Source organism: Cupressus sempervirens, chromosome 11, assembly GCF_028749045.1.
Source record: "Cupressus sempervirens isolate cs-2001-9-10 chromosome 11, ASM2874904v1, whole genome shotgun sequence".
In the NCBI taxonomy this organism is placed as follows: Eukaryota; Viridiplantae; Streptophyta; class Pinopsida; order Cupressales; family Cupressaceae; genus Cupressus; species Cupressus sempervirens.
The window spans coordinates 178,287,032-178,308,376 of record NC_143128.1 but is presented as its reverse complement, the minus strand read 5'-3'; the positions used below and the strand labels follow the sequence as shown (position 1 = coordinate 178,308,376).

The 21,345-nt window shown below is 35.9% G+C and overlaps 1 protein-coding gene across 2 annotated transcripts in view; it reads right to left on the bottom strand.

The window, feature by feature from the left end:
- Positions 1-4,778: 4,778 nt before the first annotated feature.
- The window catches only part of LOC149528777 (uncharacterized), a 65,226-nt gene continuing 48,659 nt past the window's right edge, over positions 4,779-21,345 (bottom strand). Inside the window, exons 4-8 of one of the 2 annotated variants that reach the window (XM_089810252.1) lie at positions 6,814-6,888; positions 6,580-6,703; positions 5,669-5,771; positions 5,426-5,562; positions 4,779-5,164 (exon numbers count right to left, since the gene is read on the bottom strand). In XM_089810252.1, coding sequence (XP_089666378.1) covers positions 5,096-5,164; positions 5,426-5,562; positions 5,669-5,771; positions 6,580-6,703; positions 6,814-6,863 — 483 coding nt within the window. In that variant the 5' untranslated portion in view covers positions 6,864-6,888 and the 3' untranslated portion in view covers positions 4,779-5,095. Of the gene's footprint in view, positions 5,165-5,234; positions 5,563-5,668; positions 5,772-6,579; positions 6,704-6,813; positions 6,889-21,345 lie in introns of those variants that run through there. The other variant, XM_089810251.1, reaches the window with a different exon arrangement.

Sequence of the window (21,345 nt, the reverse complement as noted above, 5' to 3'; positions counted from 1 at the left end):
GAAGAATCGTCAAGAGAGCAATTGCAATGCATCTTCAGCAAGGCCAATGTAAGGGAGAACACGACTATGATACAATTCTTGGGGGCAAATTATTGGTCTGCCCACCATGTCCACGATGGTGATCTCATTCACGACCTCTTCCTACCCATCATTCAAGTCATAGGACACCCAACACTTGTTAATGGCATGGTAAGAAGAATGCTCATAGATAGTCTCTTTGAACAAGTGATTGTGGCCCTAGACCTAATGGGCGCCAAACTCTCCAGTGGGATACTAAAAGCAATGTTTGCACCATATTAAAATAAAAATGAAAATAAATAAATAAATAGTCATGGAAAAAGCTTGAAAAATCTTCTAAAGTCATATTGTTGAAGACAATAACTTGCAAACGTTTCTGTCATTTTGTCAAATCAACGCCAAGCTTTTTTCAGAGGATGTTGTAGCTAGGTTGACCTCAATCGGTGAAGGTATTGGATACCTTTATCACTGAGGATGTAATTAGTTTTAGTTTTGAAAAATACAACATACTAGATGTATCTGCCTTTTGATGAAATATAAAATGGGTACTGTATCAAATATGTTTTGAAAATGAAAGACATTTTGCTTTAACTCCAATTGTTAATACATTACATCTGTCATTGTGAATATTTGGCTTACCAATCAAAGGAGCTTTCATAACTCAATTAATGGATTTCTCCTTTAAAAAATAATACTAGACTTCATATAAGTGAACATACAATAAAATAATAAGATAACAATAATAGTATGATAAATAATACAAATATCGCCTACAACTGAAAGCAGTACTTCTCATTTTCTCTATTTCTCTTCAGATTAAAATTAAATTCATATATTTACATAGAAATAAATACTGTTCATTGCATTTTCATGATTGTTGTTTTAAGTTTTCTCAATCATGTATTCTAATTTACAATCTGAAAGTAATTATACTCTTCTAATTCATTGTTACATTATCATTTTTGTTACTATTATTCAATCAAACAAATGATAATAATATTGAAAAATAAGATAATAATATTAAAAAATAAACTTATGCAAAATAATTTAGCTTATGCTAATCAAAGATTAAAGAAAATTTAATCTTAAACTAAGGAAAAAAATAGCTTCAACAATGATTTCAAAATTAACTTTAGTTACTTTTACTTTACATTTTTATCTTGTTTAGTTAATTTTAAATTTGAACAAATTATTACTAAACAATCAAATCAAATTATTTTAAAATACAATGATATCATTTTCCTCCTTGATATATTCAATTTTTCTCAATATATCTTTAAATGTATAACAAAGATCTCCCAAATAAGTTCTATTTAAATATCAGTTCTAATGTTTCTAATATATGTTAAATGTAGAACAAACATCTGCCAAATAAGTTCTATTTAAATTTTAATTCTAATGTTTCTAATATATGTTAGATGTTAAATGTGCCACAGACATCTCCCAAACAAGTTCTATTTATATTTCAATTCTAATGTTTCTAATATATGTTAAATGTCCAACAAAAGTCTCCCAAATCAGCTTCCACTTAATTATATATGGGCTAAAATAATTTATGTACCTTATTAAAATTGTACACCTTAACTAATAGTTTGTCATAAACTTAAAACAGGTAAGTCTTAGGATCTTCTCCTTCACAACATATTTTAATATTTTTTCCCTTTCTTACAATAGACAAGGACTCATGCTCAAACATAACTCTTGTTTAGTAAATGATAACACAGAAATAGACAACTTTTCTTTAAAAACTAATATTAAGTATCAAACAATCAATGTAATAGAAGGAAAAAAAATGTGAACACGTACTTTTCTAACTATTCAACAAGATAGATTGTCTTATTGAATCAACAACATTATTCCAAAAAGACAATATAGATTGTCTTATTGAATCAACAACATTATTCCAAAAAGAATCTAGTGGTCAAAACAGCTTCTTTCCACCCAACAGAGTCGAATATGAAAAGAAAGAAGTCGAATATGAAAAACAACAAAGAAGAATTTACATTCCACTTCTGTGACATGATAATTCCAAAAATGTGTCGCCTACTAATAAAGGAAAAAGAAAAGACAATTACAGACGTTCGACAGAAACAATGTTTAAATATTTCAATGGGTCCCTGCAAACGTCATGAGCTCTTATTTATTAGAAGATAGCGAGTTCCATTCCTCCCTTCTCAACTGATATAGTATTTGACTGACTGAAACTAATCATGTGACACGTTCCTCCTAGAATCAAGCGCTTCCTAAAAATAACCAACTATGTTCCCCGATCCTTCTAGATTCAAGCGATTCCTAATCACAGTCGAACAAAACAGCACACAAACAGTCGGTGGCATCCCCTTGGTAAGCATATTTTAGATGTTGTCCTTCACAACTGTCCAAAGGCTCTTTTTAATAATAGCTGCACAAGGGCCTCCTCAACGCCCTTCTCGATTTGATATCCTTGATTTTGCAACCAAGTAATTTGAACCGAGATATTTTAGTAGACAATGGAGGCAACCCCCCCAAAAATACTAAAGTTTTTGATGGTTTTCTGCATGATATTCCAGAAGGCAAGCTTCCTACAGACAGACTGCATAATAAAGTCAGTTTTAATGTGTGCTTGCCTAAAATCCGTTGCCTTTTGCAGGTTCAGGCTTGTGGTGGAAGTGGGGATATAGCGATTACGCGAAGGTCTCTGCAAAATGGCACGTCGGCCATCGATGTTAGGGCATCTGGTGGAGGTGGAGGTGGAGGTGGAGATATAAAAACTTTGCCTTTTAATTTGTTGGACTTCACTTTTGATCTAGAACTGCTCTTTTAATTCATGCCTTTACTACTATAGTGGCTTACTAAATATTCTTTTTATGATGTCGTAGAATCCAATTGTTTCTAGAACTGACTAGCAGACCTGAAATACCTTATAAGTACAGAAATTCCCATAGAGTTGCACTAATGCTTTTTGAAATCCAATGTTCTTTACTTAGGGCAATGTTCTTTACTTAGGGCTTGACTCTTCGCTTATATCACAATTTCACTCCAAGCATCGAGTTTTGAAAAAGGATCCTGAAAACATCAGACCCAAATGCTCAATTAGAAAGTTCATTATCTCCCATCGAACTCCGACAATACACTTTGAACTTATCCTTCCTTTGCTTAATCTTGATTCAACAAAACTTGATGCCAAAGGACAAGTTGGGAACCGACGAAGTGGAATACAAACCAGACGAAAAACTTAGAGAAAAGGTTAAAACAGGAGAAATAGTTGTTGGATCCTGATGACTGCTCTGGAACTTCGTTTATATTCCAACAACTTAAGGACTAATGCTTAGAAAAATAGCTTAAACAATTGAGTTTCGAGTAGCGGGGCTGAATAAATAGGAACTTTATGCTCAAAGCGTATTACAAATTTACAATTATTTTTTCATTGTTGGAGTTTTCTGAAATTTTTGTCTACAGTTTTATCGTCGTCGATTCCTCACATCCGCGAAGGTGATCTGAACTTTTTTATTCGAAATTTCAACACTTTTAAACAACGAATAATCTTCAATCCCAAATTAATTCCGAGCTAAATCTTTACATGAAAGAAAAGTGTAGAAAGACTAAGTGCAGAAAGACGAATAATGCTTATTCATGTTCCTCGACTAAAGTGTAGCTTGCTTTACCACTGTTGGCGATATAGATTTGAACAGTCGATGTTTTCCGTAATTGGTTTTTCATGTATGTTCTTTACTTTTGAAATCGCAAAAGATTTATCCCAAAAAACATTTCCAATTGTCTTACATAATTAGATCTTATTTTCAAACATGACAATCATGCAACATACGTGGTTATCATTCTGAACATTTGAGTTCACTTATATCTGAAATGAGCACAAAACAAAGAGTTTTAGTTAGTTGATAGTATGTTTGCCTTTTTAGCTTTCTACCAAAGTTCAAATCCACCGTAGGAAGAAATTTTTTAAGGCATGGATCTGTTATATCTATATAGATCAATCTTTAACTCTAAGCAGGAGGAAATTGATCATTCATGCAGCCTAAACTCCAACTCCCAATATGCATACGTACAGGCTGGGAAAACTTCCTCATCTTAATATATGGGGGAAAAGAACGCTTGTTGGGAAGGTGTTTTATTTAAAATACAAATTAGAATTAGAACTAAATAAAATAGCTACATTTCAAATTGCATCAAAACCTGTTGAAATTTGTGGGAGTGGATGCTTTGAATCTGCCTCTCTCTCTACCACATGATGTCACCCAGGTACTTTTCCGTAGGAATGAAAATTTCTGAAGGCCTATAAAACATTTTATAGTTCAATTTTGCTCGAAATTCTCCACTACGTGAAGAATTCGAACAGGAGACCTTGTGCTACACAATCCCTTCCATAAGAGAATGTTCAAACTTGAGGTTTGATCTAAAATCATAATTTGAAACAGAAGAAAACTGTTTCTAAGCGTTCATCGTTGCTTGCATCGTAAATAAAACTCCATCAAGGCAAAAAGCTCTGTTTAAATATTTGCTTCACCTGGACAAATCATTCTGCACATGATATAGGGTGCAGGTATCTATTCCAAGACATAGTGAGGATTTACTGCTAATCTAAGTCATATGATTCGCCGAACGTCATCCATGTTCAAATTAGAGTGAATTTTAACCCCTTCAGAACTTTATCTGAATTTTATAATATTTAATATAATATTGCTATTTATCATAAGATTATTTTATTTTAAAATAATATTAAGCTATTTAGTTTAATTATTTAGCAATGTCAAACTATTTTGACAAATTTATGGATATATTACTAATATTTAAAACTAGATAAATTTATACAAGTTCAATTAAATGTCAATTTTTTTTCCAAATTTTTACCCTTACCGAATTTTTCCAAATTTCATCCGATTTGACGATCAACGAACTCAAATTTGAACTCAGACCTTGTGATTTAACCGCTAATATGCTCTCATCATTGCACTTTGACTGGGTGGAAGCTTCTGCCCCAGTTGTTGGTGGAGCCTCTGGTACATCATCCAGAACCAAGTGGACTCCCTCCCTATTCATCAGATGCTGCCGACCATATAATCTTGCAGTTCAGTTAATGTTAGGCATGATCTATGGAAAGTATGGAGTAAACATCCACATTTGCATTGAACATCTCCTGTACCTGTACCTGTATAATAGATTTCACGCATTTCACCTCTTCGTACAAAGCATTAATAGTATGAATGGAACCAATAACAGAATCCGCAGAATGAGATTGAACTATACACAGAACTTGAAAAAAAAGGCAACCTTAAGCCATGAAAATGCTATCATGACCTCTGAATAGAAAACTAATGAACAATTCCATACATTTCATCCTGACTATAAGAAAGAAGACTGTTTGCAGTTTATCAACATTAACATATGGAAAACAGATAAAAGCAATCACAATAGCATCTTTAACAGATTCTTCATGTTGTCGTAGTCTCGTGACAAACGCATGAGTAACCTTCTGGAAGTGGTCATACGTTACTGTTATTTTCTGCTTTGGTTGGTCACCACCTTCTGCTGCTGGTGTTGCTGCCCCTTCTCAGAGGAAACAACTTGGTATAAGCGACTCAACAAAACCAAGCATTTGATCTCAAATTAAATAAACCATGGTTTTAACATTTGCAGAAATCTAACCAATTACCTGCAGCTTGATTATTCCTTGTTTCTTCGCAGTCTTCCTGGGCTACAGAACCTGGTTGTTGCTCATTATTATTGTCATCAGCTTGAAAATCAGCCAGATAAATCTTGTTTGAATCAACAATGTAACAAGGACATGTTAAAATTCACAACTCAACCATGGCTTGCTTTAAAGTTTAAAAATACGAAAAAATAAATGCTTGTAATTCAAAGCAACCTGATAATGGACATATTTATAAGTCTTGTTGCCATATGAACGTGGGCTGGTTGCACCTGTTATCATTTCAAAGAGCCAAAGCCATACCAACTGCTAACTTTTCAGGACTTCAATATTCGTTATACCTCAGACTCTAGGTGGACATGAGCAACAGCCTAAGATAATCTTATCAATGCTTCCATTGCCTTACTGTAATTCTGTATGCAGCCCGATTGCATCTTGTCTTAAGGATACATATGCATCCACGAGGACGTTTCTGGCTTCAGGACCTAACTATATCCAACCTCTGAACAGAAATTTAAGTACAAAAACAGAATGCAAAGAACTGCTAGAGGTATTGTCAAAAAAGTTAAGATAATCCTGGGAAACTAGGGCAGAAAGACATGCAGTAGGTTTTACTGTCTTTGCATAAGCAATGTAGCACTGAATTTGTACAGTAATAAAAGATGGAGACAAGGCCTCCTCATGCTTTTGGTGAACTCTAACAATATGGTCAGGGATATGGTGAACTATTTGATCATCAGACTCATCTATCATAACATATATCAGGTCAAACCTGGATAGAATGGGTGTAGGAAGTGCTACATTGTATTGCAATATCAAATAACACAATAAGAACCTGATCCATTTAACATGCTACAGCTTCGAGTTTAAAGATAAATACTGACAGAGGGGCCTTATGTGATTTTCCACATTACCTTTAGTGGCTTTGATTTGTCATAATGTCCACCAGTAGGATTGCAGCTGCTAAAATTGAGGTGCGAACATCTAATGTTGCTTGAATGCGTTCTTTGGTTATACTTATTGTCTGTTGTTCCATGGCTTCATGAATTGCAAATATTGAACATGTGGATTAGTAGCAAGCCAAATTAATTCAGGTCTGCTTGAGAACAAAAGCACAAGATGGATCCACAACAAACGCTAAAATTTACCTGATCTTGCACATCCATTTTATCAAATTCGTGTACGCAGCAAATTCCATTGTCAGCCAGCATCAGAGCTCCAGCCTAATAAATATACATTTAATTTATTATTAGTGAAAACACAACAAATATAGAAATATTAAATATTGCCTACCAAATGCTCCATATCATGCATTTGTAGAAATCAAAATCTACAACATATCAAATTAATTAGCATGTTATGATTTGACACCAACAAAATAACAGCAAAGTTGAAATAAAATTTACGCATTTCTACTTAAAACTGTAAACATTTTACATTTTAATGTTATACCATCCATCACCAAGGTTGCACGGGGATGTGGGTACTTGGGGTGGGTAACGGTACTGGTACGGGTACGACTATTTTTCATAGTAGGGGACGGGGGTACTTAGGTATGTCAAACTTTATTTTTAATTATACTTTTACATTTATAGAAAATCTGAAATTATGAGTCATGACAGAGAAGGCAGACTTTAAACATGAACAAGAAGATCATAAATCATATGAAAATGACATATTGCTAATGATAAACTTCTAACTTGAACAGTGATAAAGTTTATTGTTAATCAATACTGAATCAAAGTTTCAAACTGATTAGGTATTGAATTAAGCTTGGAAAACAACAAGCTGATACACAAACAAAAAACCGAAAAAAAAAATCAGAAATCTTAATCAAGGTCCTTAGCTATGATGCTCTCCACCGATTACCTGGTTCTTGGGATACATATACCCAGTACTTGGGTATGTGGGTACGAGTACCAAGGGTGTCAGTACGAGTACCCATGCAACCTTGTCCATCCCTCAATCAGCTTATTCTAAAGTACTTCTGTCAAATGAAAACAATCACCTTGCTATGCGGCTGTCACAATCAGAAGGTTTACAAATTCCTAATAAATAAGTTGCTTGAATGTGTGACGCTACCCTTTCTTGTGACCTTGTCATGAAAAATGTAAGAGCAAATCCTCTTGCTGGACAAAGCAGAGTTGCCGGAAACTCCCCTGTCCTTTCTTGGGCACACATATCCCCGTATCCCATTTGGAAACATATCCGATAGTGTCCGGATACACGTTGAATATTGTATCCATGCTTGCCTAAACAAAATTGATTTTCCACGCATGCCAAATACTACGTAATTTGATATTTTTAAGATGTGACGTAAATCTTCCCAATTTTTAATTAAAAAAACTTTATTAATTTTTGACATCCCTTAAACTGCATCTACATCTCTCCCTTCCATCTTCAGGATGTAGAGAAAAAGAAACCCAATAAAACTACAAATTAGGAGTATAGCATATGAAACCTGAAAATAGAAACCTGACAAATAAACAGAACAATGGAGGCAAAGACAGTATACAACATTTTCACCTAAGAAAACTCTTCCTATTAGGAAATTAGGAGTATAGCATATGCAATTTGAAAATAGATATATGAAAAATTTAAATAATAAACAGAACAATGGAGGCAAAGAAAGTATACAACATTTTCATCTAGGAAAACTCCTTCAATTAGGAACCCAACAACAGTAAAAAGATTCACCCCTGCAATAAGTCAGCCATTCTCCAAAACAATAATGAATCTCTCTTACTTTACCCTTAAGCATGTTTAGAATCTAGATATAAAATGGCAACTCAAAAGCTGTTTTACACATTGCATGAACTCATGCAAAAGATAAACACTAGTGATTGAAAATAGGGGTGAAAATAGAAAATACCTAACAACAACAAATAAGTGCCCGAGATCAACTAGCTGGGTTGATAGGATATCCCATCATGAATATTGATCCCATCTCGACTATTAAACGAAAAGTATGCAACACATATCCGACACGTAATTAGAGAAACACTCTCTTAGATGAAGTGTGCATACTCTACACTCTCTGAGCTCATCTCACTAAATCCTCAGAATCAGTCTCATTATTGATATCTTGTTGAACAACTCTGCACTTAAAGAAAAGCGGTAGGCATTCAGCAGCAATCAAAATGTCGTTTGTATCTATTCAGCATCCGTGGTGTGTAACCCAGTAATGGTAGCATATCTCTCTCCAGCCTAAATTTAACACTTCATCCTCATAAGAAAGGTGGATAAGCCTTTGAGTCCTAAGCCTTACCAGCTCAAAATCAAACTCAAACTCACCTATTAATCTACAAGCACAAATAATGAAGTTATGAACACATGTAAAATTATCATCTCCTATCCAAGAGTTATTTAAATAACCATATTAGAATGTAGGTTGCAAACTCCCCATTGTTTCATAAAAAGCCTTCAAACTATTTGAAGGTATTTCTAAGTCAGTGAAATATTGTTTTCAGATTTCTCCATATCACTATAATACTAAGTGTAGATTTTATCTACTGCAGTCTGTTGCGAGGTTTTCACACCATTTGCCCATTGCAAATGGGGACACCTTTTTTTCACTTGGCAGTGGGACAGTTGTCCTAGGTAATCTTAGTTTAGTGCCAATTTTCAACTCTCCGAGTCTAACATGCGAGTTTGAGCAATTTGGACTCGCTAGGGAGTCAAGTCAATCAAGGATATCTGTGAGAGCTGAGCCAAACTAGTCAAGGATGTGGAATTGAAGTACAAAGATTTTGTTATGAAATGAATAAGAATCCTTGGAAAAACTGTGTTCCAGCATCAATTTTTTCTTGGAAAGTCAGGAAAAGCTATGTAAGGGAACACTAAAGGGAGTGTCCTTATCACAGAAATTTGACAGAGTCTGAAAAGTTTTAGGATCTCCCAAGATCTAGAATCTCAATTATAACTCCTACAAATCTAAAACCACTCTCAAACATCTTGACAGTTTTTATTTAAAATATAACTAAGTATAAGATCCCTTAAATGTTATATTGTATATATTTAAAATTGCCCACCAAGCAGTGAGTTGACACTTCCAAAAAATTCAACCTTTCGGTTGAACCCATGCGACCACTCTTGAGGCTCACAAGACCAATAAAAAGTCAGAATCTGACCTGCTGTGGGACTCCATGCTCTAGCTTTGCATGGAAACCATGTGCGTTTGGCTGCGATTAATACTTGCACTTCGCCATTTGAGGAGTTGATGAGGGTTGCTCAATGACATGATGAGGATGATGGAGGAAATGAGAGTTCAAGTTGTTGAAAATCAGAATTGAAGAAGGAAAACGGATTTATAAATGACGAAGAAATTGAGAAATGAGATCAAGCTGCAAATAGAATGCTAATGAAATGAAGAAAGGACAGATTTGAAAATGTTAAAACATTGGGTGAATTTTTTGAGGCCTCTTGGGCGAGTCCAAGAGGTGACATGATGAGAATGATGGAGGAAATGCGAGTGCAAGTTGAAGAAAATCAGAATTTAAGAAAGGCAAATGCATTTATAGATGATTAAGAAATAGAAAAAGCAAATCAACTTGCAAATAGAATGCTAATGAATTGAAGACTGCACAGATTCAAAAATGTTTAACATTGTGTGAATTTTTGAGGCCACTTGGACGAGTCCAGGAGGTGGTAAGAATCCAACCTCTCTTGGGCGTCCAAAGTTCAAAAGGAGAGCGGAATCTAACTTCTCTTGGGACTCCATGTCATGTCTCCAAATTTTAATGTAATAATTTAATTTAATTAATTAATTAATTGGTCCCAGAATTTAAATAATATAATAAGAGGATCTTTAATTAGTTACTTTAATTAATTAATATGGGCCCTAAGTTAATAATATTTGTATTTGTGGTTCCAATTGATTTAGTATATCTCGGACCTATTTTTATTTTAATTATTTCCATAGGTGTTGCTGTCAGCTATCTTTGTAACCCTGCATGAGTTCCTCTGAAGGATATTTAGGCACGACACGTAGGTAGTAGTTGGCATGCGTTTTGGATTATTTCTTTTTACTGCGAATTCCTGGTGGAGTTCTGTATTGTTCGCCATTTTGGAAGTGCAAGATCTTCCCTACTTGGCTTGTTTGGTTTTGCTAGGATTAAACCCTCAGCCTATTCTGATTCACTGTATTACTTTGCTTCGAGATTGGCACATCTGGAGCACCATCTTTGTCTTCAAATATACATTTCATAACTTCATTGCAATTATTTGTATTTGTCGTTTATTTGTGCGATTAGAGAATATCTTATTAATACTATTAACTCCATTTGCATTGGGCTCCACATTAGTCGTGTCCCTCCATTTGCTAGTTGTACGCCATTACTTCCTTCTCCATATACCGTACAACCACATATACCGTACAACCACTTTTGTCTTCCAACACATTGCTCTGTACGACCCTCCACCTTGCTACCATACGTCAATCCACTCTCACTGTATGCCTTCTAGCATTACCGTACACTATCAACTCCATAGACTCTCAAACCGTATGACCGTCTCCCCATAGCCAGACTTGGCTACTGTATGATCATCTAGTGATCACCTTATGGACTAACTTCACACCTGTCATATGACCTGTTACCATCGTCAACGAAACACTCTTTATCTCCTCTACATATGGTCACTCCTGCACATCCTCCACCAGACAACACACAATTGGCCACTTTGGCAATTGAAAACCTCCCCTCCAAATCCTCACCTTCAGACGTACTTGATGCCCGGCAAATTGGGAACATTATAGTAGTATCAAAGCAATTACCTTCGGGTTGAGATCGACTTCGAGAAGTCATTGCCTTCGGGTCGAAATTGCCTTTGGGAAGTCACTGCCTTCGGGTCAAGATTGCCTTCGGATCAAGATTGCCTCTGGACAAAGATTCCCTTCAGATTGAAGTTGCCTCCAGGTTGAGATTGCCTACAGGCTGAGTTTCCCCTTCATTAGAGTGGTATTAGAGCAATTATCTTCAAGCCAACATGTAAGTTTTAGGAGTTTTCAAGCAAGATGAAAGTGAAGATACAAATGCAAAACCAAGGTCAAGGCATTGAAAAGACATCAAGATTCCATGTGGAATTAAAACAAAGATTGCAGGATAAAACTGTTGATGTGGTGTCTATCCATTTCGAACCAATCAAAAAATTCTTGTGGCATGTATCCAAAATTGTCCAATCATATTATGCCAAGAGTACGTGTAAGGTATCTAGTGCCTTCACCTAACCTATTTTTTGATTGGTCGATAAAAGCTCTATAGTTTTCTCATTGGACCGCAAGATGGTGTTTTATTGTAATAGGCCAACATTAAATGTTTGTAGTTGGAAACCCTAATTAGAGCATTTTTTAAGTCTTGGAGTAATGTTCGCCCTTGATCTTTGTCCTTCATTGTAATGAACAACTATAAAAAGCCAAGGCCTTCTCATTTGTTTCTCATTAGATTAGAATTAGATTAGATTAGATCAGCTAGGAGAAAGACTTGGAGAAATTGTTGCCATAATTCATGGTGGATTACATGTGTTGCTTTGGGGTATTGCATAGGTTCCACATTTCCTTACTTAAATTAGAATTTCATTTCATATTGACTAGTAATAATGTTTGGTTGAATGGAAAATATTTGGGATGCATCTTTGTTAAACTTTTTGAGACCAAACCACTTGTTGCTTGTTGATTGTGAATTTGCTTCCATGGTTGAATGAAATATTTATGAGCTTTACTTCGATTATTGATTGCATATTGATATGCATCAATGAATGGTGTTAATAGAATGGTCATAGTTTGGACATCTTACATCTACCTTTGGAGATTGCACTAGCTTGGTTGATGTCAATGGCTAAACTAAATCTAGTAAAGTCACAAAGGCATTCATCATTTCTCACATTCTAAGGGTAGCATCAATGTTATCCAAGTTTCCCCGGGTGCGTGCACCCAGTGTAAAACCCTGGCACACCGGTTGTGTGTACGCCTCGAGTGCAGGTATATCACGCAGCCATGCTCTACCACCATTGCTGAAGCAATGCCACACCATGACCTCACTGATCCGCGCACCCAACAGGTGCGTCTTGGGTATGCATTGGGTGCTTCTTAGGGGACATGTCAAGTGCGTTTGGCACCCATGTTGAAAAGTAATTTTTAAATAAGTTTTTTTTATATTATCTTACTCGTGAGGAGTCTACTAGTTCTAGTGATGAGGACTTCAGTTTGGAGGATGATTAGAGAGCTCCCACCCTTACATTCTCATTATTGACATTTTTGTAGATTGTACTCATTTTTAAATGGTCATCATACATTACTTAATTTCATTGTTTCATTATACTCTGCTCATTGTAATCATGAGCATCTTGATCTTTATAATATATCATAATAGTTATAATTTGAACAATGAATTTTGAATCTTTCATCTTTGTCATTTGATAATCAATGGTTGACTTACATGGTACTATGAATGATTTATATTTTTTATTTATCATTATGTCTAATGTTATTAATGTTACAACTTACTATGTTACTAAGTTCAATGGTCATTGGTTATGAAGTTTCAAGTTTGAACTTATGGTTTGTGAATCACATTTCAATTTTCTACATTCATTGTTCAACTATATTTGGTATGCTATATTGAAGTATCATTCATAATTAACACTTCAAGTCATATATGTATACTATGTAACCTTCCCCCCCAGACTCATGTTGCCGCACCCCCATCGTTCCTCCACCGTCCTCAAATTAAGGCTCTTGTTTTTCCTGCACCACAAACTCATCCGCAACATCCCTCCACACCGTCGATGTAACACTATGTAGCATAGTTTTCTAAACCCTTTCTCTTTGGAATCCAACATATCACATCATTAAAACTGAGTGAAAGTCCGCAATACGAAGGAACCTTGGGGTTGTCTCCTTTGATCCCACAATTTGTATACATTATTTAGCATATGATAATCCTTCTTCAAGACAAAGTTTGAGATTTGGTATTTCGCATGGAATACTATGTATTTGATTCCACATGTTGTAGATGCATAGAACTCATATCAATGTGGCCTTCGTCCAAAGCAATTTGAAAGAGACCTAAGGCAATAGAGAAGAGATGAGTAAAAAAACCAAATTTTCCCATTATTTTTCTATGTTCTAGTAATTTATATTTTCAGAGGCCCGTGAAGCAAGATTTGGGGTCAAAATTTTTGTTGGTCCCTTAACTCGATTTTCCCAAGGCATCTTATTAAGGGACTGTAATTTCTAATGAAGAACTTTCCAAAAGTATAACAGTGTTTGAAGTTCCAGCACCGAGCAAGAAGCTATGCTTCTACAAAGTTGGGATTTCCAAGTGCCAAATTAGTGCAATGTCCAACAAGCCCACGACCTCCTCTTCATCCTTTGTCACAAAAGGAGATGCAATAATGTAGCACTAAATCCAAAAGGCACTAGGAATCAATATCCAAGCAAGGCCACCGACTTGCCACGTGTCAACACTATGAATCCTTCGTCCAATTTTGAAGGGAGAACCTCTAAGGGTTTTCACCAACGCAACATACATCTAGATCGTAAGTGCGTCAATCAAATGAACCTACAAGGCCCACATCCTCCAAAGGCACAATATTGTTCTTTCATCCAACCACATATCTTGAGGAACAGTCAATTCAAAACGCAACCAGGACCACATGCCAGAAAAGGACTAATTGTTGCAAGTGGAAAGTCACTTTCTCATAACACAAAGAGTTTGGAAAAATTGCAACCAGCATTCAAGTCACATGCATGAGAGAAGGTCATCATGAGATCTTCAGGAGGCAAAACATGCAACCGCCTTTTCAGTTCCATTAGTCTTTTATTGTAGAGGGAATTTTTTCCTAGATAAACCTATAGGGACTTTGTGACGAGGGATGGTTGTTTGTAGAGAACTTTTTGGGGGGAGTTTCTAAATTGTTTTTGTCCACTGCTTTTTAAAGAGAACACTTAGAAATCGTTACAATTTACTCTGAGACCTTAGCTATGTATTTGGTTGATCAATAAACATATCAAAATATGTCTAGTTCACCTCTACTATACGTTTACATTGGTTTTGTGAATGATGTTGAAGCTCTGTATCAATTATAGATGAATGGTGCTATTAATTTTTTGTAGTTTTTGGCTTTAATTTTTTCCTTGTAGATGTGCACTTTGTTGAATCATGTTTCATACTCCTTCAATCAATACTCTCTTGAAACATGTCTTCCCTCTTGCCTTAATTCTACACCAATTTCTAGCCCGCTTGCATCACATTCAATTGTGATCACCTTACTGAAATCAGATAACACTAGGATTGGATACTTGGCCACTCTCTACTTGACAAGTTCAATACTTTGATCTGCTTCCTTGGTCCATGCAAACGTCATTTTTCTTCCTCTAATGTTCTCTAGTATAGGGGCACATATATGACTGCAGTTTTTGATAAATTTCCTATAGAATGTAGCCATGCCATAATAACTTCTAACTTCACTTGTACTCCTAGGAGTAGGCCAACAAATATGGCCTCCGCCTTTGAAGGATACATCTTCAAATACTCCTTGGAGATCACAAATCCCAAGTAAATGAACTCTTGTTTCATGAACTCACTCTTCTCAAGGTTTATCTAAAACTTCTGTTCATGCAATCTTTTCACAACCATCGATATATGTGTAAGGTTTTAAATGTCATCTTCACTCATGTCCTCTTATTCTGATCCTGCTGATATCCACTTTTAAGTCAATTTTGAAGAAGTAAGACCCTCAGGAAAATCTTCCTCTTCTCCTGTAGATATACACCAATATCTTCCTACCCCAAGGTTTGTATTCGTTCTCCAATACCAATTTGATGAGGAGGCCATGGGGCAATGTACAATCTTTCACCTTATAAGGCCCTATAGCCAAGTCCTTAATTAAAGCCCTTTCTCACCCAAGACAATAATCCAATCTTCTCCACACTTGGAAACACTCACACTTTAATCAATACATTTCCAACAAGTCAAAAAGGGTCTAAATACCCATAGAAGACCTTGGATACAACAAATCCAAGTCCCACACTAACAATATCTTGATTCCCATGGGTTAGACATACCAACACTATAGGGACTTGAGATTAGATAGCCTTCACTCCTATAAACCACACTTTAGACACAATCTCTTTCTGCCGAAGGATCAATAAAGTTTCGAACACCAAATTTTCACCACAAGCCTCAATTAGGCCTAGTAGCCCAATAAGGTCACCCTAATCGGTATTTGGACTGCCAACTTTGAACAATAGGTGATCTCTCAAAACAAACTCCAATTTCAAATACACTTTTCGGACTTTAATCTAATTCCAATGTTTCGAGTTTGGTTAAGATCATTTGACTAGGGTTGCTTCACTATCATCCTTATTAGGATTATAGGCCAAATAGCACATAATAGTGATTGCAAAGGTATTTGATGACTTCCTTCTTGAAATCCAACTAGTCTACCACTTCTAACAAATGGTACTCATCTCACTCAACATCTTGAAAGTGTTCAAACCCCTCTTACACAAATTTATGCCTTCCAAAACCATCCTCCTCACACCACACTGGCATGTCACATAAGGAATGCCAAGCCTAGGTCTTCCTTCCAAAAATGATCATTTTCTTGTACAGGTGCAAGGATTTAAGAATTATAATGTAAATGATGGACCTTGCAAACCCCATATTTTAAGAATTGTTGACTAAACGATGCAGACCCAAAACCCGTGACAACCCTACGTATGAAAGGTTTTCAAGAGATTGGTAGAAATTTGATTGCTAAAACCTTGTATGATCACTTAAAACTTTCAAAGCAAATGTATTTTAAAAATCTATTTGAAAGAACTATCTAGATCAATAACATAATCTATTTTATCTATCTAGATGCACACAAATGTACACCCAATTACATAGAAATTATTGTGAAATCCTTGTTTATTCCCTCGAGAACAACTTGCCAATATACATCACCCTTAATCAGGCCATTACAAAGCAATTTCAATGTTTCCCAACTGGTTCTTAACCAGATTTAAAATGTATGTGATTATTGGCAACTAATTGCACATTTTGCCAAAATGTTGACAACAACATTTGTGCAATTTGACAATGTTTAAGTATTTCGCCCTTAAACTCATCCTAGGACCTCTAGTACATCAACCCTACCTCATACATCATAAAACGACTTTCCTAGCATGGTCTAAGGGTTGCCTTTAATATTTGACCCCCCTTGCCCTAACATTGCCATTTCTCCCAAATTAGTCCTAAGTTACAATTTTATGCCAACTTTGGCTTACATTATTTCTTTCTTCTTACATAATTGGCTCACATGACCTATATGGCCTTCTTATATTTTATCTACTTGTTCGAGTCCTCGTTTCCTCAAATCCTTTGTTTGAGCTCGAGGTGCTCCTGCACCAAAACTCCAAAGGGGATTATGAGACATTTGACAATTCTCCCATGCTTAATTTCCTTCCACTTAGTACCAATCCAAGATAGGTTGGAGTTGCGATAAGACATAATAATTTTTATTTTTATGCAAAGTTAATCTTGATCGAAAATGGTACAAAAAAATTCCATGGTATCCAAAGTATGAGCCAACTCTTCAGCTATATTTTGGATTTGAAGAATGTTGTCATCAATGATGTGGTAGGCAAGAAAAAGAATATTGAAGTACATTAAATGAACTATGAATGATGGCATATTGTATTATACATAAGATATTTTTTGATTAGTTTGATATATAGATAGTTATTTTGCAAGGAATATTCAAAATAGAAGTACATCTAAATATGCATTGCATCTTGGAATAGGTTTTGTGCCATGGGAATCAAAGGAGAAACACCCTAGACACCTAATACAGGATTTTTTGATCAAATATGTGAGTCGGGTTCTAAAAGTTGGGAATTTATTAGAAGTCTGAAAAGGATATTTGGAACCATAATTGTGTTGTTGAGTACCCCTAAGGTCTTTGGTAGATTGTTCTACGCCTATAGGGTAACCATTACAATGTTGACCTAAACAAGCTAAGAGGGTAGTCTCATGGAGAGTAAATGCATGAACATTGTGTCTCAAATGTGATCTAATGCTAAATGCACTTGTAAGAGTGATGAAGTTTTGCAACCCTAGTGAATTGTGGGATTGAGTCCATTAGCCTCCAACAACTTTGCATCAGATTGCTACCAGAGTAAGGGGAATTGGCAAAGTGAAGTGTATGTCAGGTGATGAAGAGGAGATTTCTGACAATGTACCTCCCAAAGGGATGAGTGTCAATGTGGCTAGAAGGTTCCAAGAGATGGAGGAACGAAACCAAAGGTTAGTTGAGGAGATTTAGAAACTAAGTAAGAAGGTAAAGAAGGTTGAAGCATGGTTTGATGATGAGGAAGAAGTGCAAGAGCAGAAACGCCCTAAGCAAGAACCAGAGATGCCTACAGATCAGAACTATTTCATTGATGCCCTTAAATCAGCTGAAAAGCTAGTCACAAACATTAAGAATGAAATCCCTGTGTTATGTGGTAAGATGAATCTTGACAAAGTAATGCACTGAATTAAGGTATTGGAAAATCATTTTGAATGTCAAGAAGTGTTTGAGAACCAAAAGGTAAGAACAGCCAATGTCCAAGATGGTGGTGTCTGCAGTAACTTGGTGGAATTATCTCCCAAGAAAAAAAATGAGGGAAGGAGAGAATACAATCTCATCATGGTAAATGATGGTCTCCAAAATCAAACAAGTATGTGCATCTGAAGATTATGAGGAGCAATTACATAGAAAAAGACAAAAAAAAGGCAAAATGATATGGATGTCAATACATATATAGAGCAATTTCACATACTTACCCAATAGGTTATATCGAGGAATTTCACATACTTACTTAGTAGGCTGTCCAAAACCAACTAACAAACTTCACTCGGCCAAGCCTAAATGCCCACTGTTTCAAGCATGAGGACTTGCACTGTTCGCTAGTCTCGTGTGACACTTTGCATCACTGTGCGCGAGAAAGTGCATTACTCCGCGCGAGTATTTTGAGATCAAGCTATCATTAAGCAAAAAGAGAGAAGGTAGCAAGGTACTTCAATGGGTTGAAATTCAATATTCAAGATTAGTTAAGTTTATTAGCATCTGATACTATTCATAACTACTTTCAGTTAGCATTGAGAGTGGAAAAAAACTTAGAGGAAACAAGACCAGGGTAGCAGAGGTAGATGAGGCAAAAATTTCAGGAGTAGAGGTGGATCAAGTGGCAAAGGGTAATTTTCTAGAAAGTCCATTCTACCAAGTCATGAATCTCAAGGAGGTAGTAAATAACGAAGATTATTCTAAAGGGAGAAGACCTAGTGGAAGGGGAAGATTTGGTGGGAGGACAAATGACCCATTCAGATGTTACAACTACAATCAGGAAGGACACCCAACTAATAGATGCCTTGAGAAAAATAATACAAAGATTCAAGGTCAAAGGAGAATATAGTTAATACAAGAAGATACACAAGGTGTCAACTCGCCTTCTAAACTACTAGACCCTGAAGAAGGAGAATGTCTAATGATGAGAAGAACATTATTGAAGGTACCAAATGTACAAGAACCCCCACAAAAGAGTATCATCTTCAAAACAAATTGCAGGAGCCAAGGAAAGGTATGTAAGCTTACGATTGACTCAGAATCAACTTAAAATCTGGTATCTTTGGAAACAGTTCAGAAATTAAAATTAGAAAAGTTACCACATCCTTTTCCTTCTCGAGTGTCATGGTTAACTAAAAGCCAAAAAAGTCTTGAATGAGCAATTGTGTATAGAGTTCCAAGAGGGAGAATAAAATGACAAGGTCTAATGTGATATAGTTGATATGGATGCTTGTCATTTACTTTCAGGACGTCCATGGCAATATGATGTAGATGACGTCCATGGCAATATGACATAGATGCTCAATATGATGGTACGAAGAACACCTATACCATAGTTAAGGATGGGACACGATACCCCATGATGCCACTACCGAATAATAAGTTAGAAAAACCAAGTGAAGCCATTTTTGTGTGTGGCAGGAAAATAACTTTTGCAAATTGTTAAAGAGAAAGACACACCATGCTATGCTTTAGTTATCAATCCCAAACACGAGGAGAAGAAGTTAAAAGGAAGAGACAAAAGATAACAAGGAACTAGGACCCAATGAAGTCACAGATTTGTTGGAATAGTTTAAGGGGATTACTGTCACGGATGTGCCTACTACTTTACCCCCCTACTAGAAAGACACACCATGCTATGCTTTAGTTATCAATCCCAAACACGAGGAGAAGAAGTTAAAGGAAGAGACAAAAGATAACAAGGAACTAGGACCCAATGAAGTCACAGATTTGTTGGAATAGTTTAAGGGGATTACTGTCACGGATGTGCCTACTACTTTACCCCCCTACTAGGGAGATCAGTCATCAAATTCCTAGTTCTACTCTACCAGATAAGGTTGGCTACAAGCTAACTCCTATGCAAAATGAAGAAGTGGCTAAATAGATTCAAGATTTGCTTGGTAGAGTACTAATAAGGAAGAGCCTTAGCGCTTGTGTTGTCCCAATAAGCTCCTATAAAGGAGAGGGTACATGGAGGTTATGCAAAGATTCAAGAACCATTAATAGGATTACAATGAGGTATTGGTTCCCTGTGCCTAGAATTGAAGACTTGTTAGATTGTTTGGGTGCAACAAGGTAGTATTCCAAGATAGACCTTAAAAGCGGTTATCATCAAATAAGGATTAGGCATGAGATGATTGGAAAACAACTTTTTAAGGCTAATGAAGGATTTTATGATGAATAGTTATGCCTTTTGGGCTCTCCAATGCCTCTACTACCCTTACAAGACTTATGGACGAAGTCTTGAAGCCCCTCATTGGCAGATTTGTAGTAGTTTATTTGGATGATATACTAGTGTCTAGGAAAATTAGAGAAGAACATTTGATGCATTAAGACCAAGTTTTGAAAAGGCTACATGAAAATAGTTAATGATCAATTTGGAGAAGTGTGTATTCTTGCAAGAAGAACTAGTGTATCTTGGGTTTGTGATCTCAAAGGGAAATGTAAGGATGGATTCAGACCAGATAAGAGCTATCCTAAGTTGGCCAACACCTAAAATAGTGGGAGATATTAGAAGCTTTCATGTACTAACAACATTCTATAGGAGGTTTATCAAAAACTTTAGCCACATATGCGACCTCATCTTAGAGACAATCAAAGGAGGACAGAAGTGTAGATTTGCAAGGACTTCTACAATAGCTGAATCATGTGAGTTACTGAAGAAAAAGGTAGCAGAATAACCTATATTTGCATTCCCTGGTTTCTACAAAAAAATTACCGTGAAAATTTGAAAGAGGCAAAGAGGAACTACTCCTTTTATGATCTATAGTTATATGCATTGGTCCAAGCACTTAAGATATGGAGATACTACTTATTACCAAAAGAATTTGTGGTTTTCACTAATAATAAAGCTTTGGGCTACTTGAATAGTCAAGATAAACCAAGTAATAAGCACATGAAATGGGTAGGATTCATCCAAGCCTACACATTTACCATCAAACACAAGAAAGAACAAGCTAATAAAGTGGCATATGCCCAAAGCGGGAGGGTAATGATTGTACAACAAGTTCAACTATAGAGTATGGGTAGTAGTGCCCTCAAGGATATGTATTCTATGTTATTTCTCTAAGGCTTTCTTCATCTTTTTC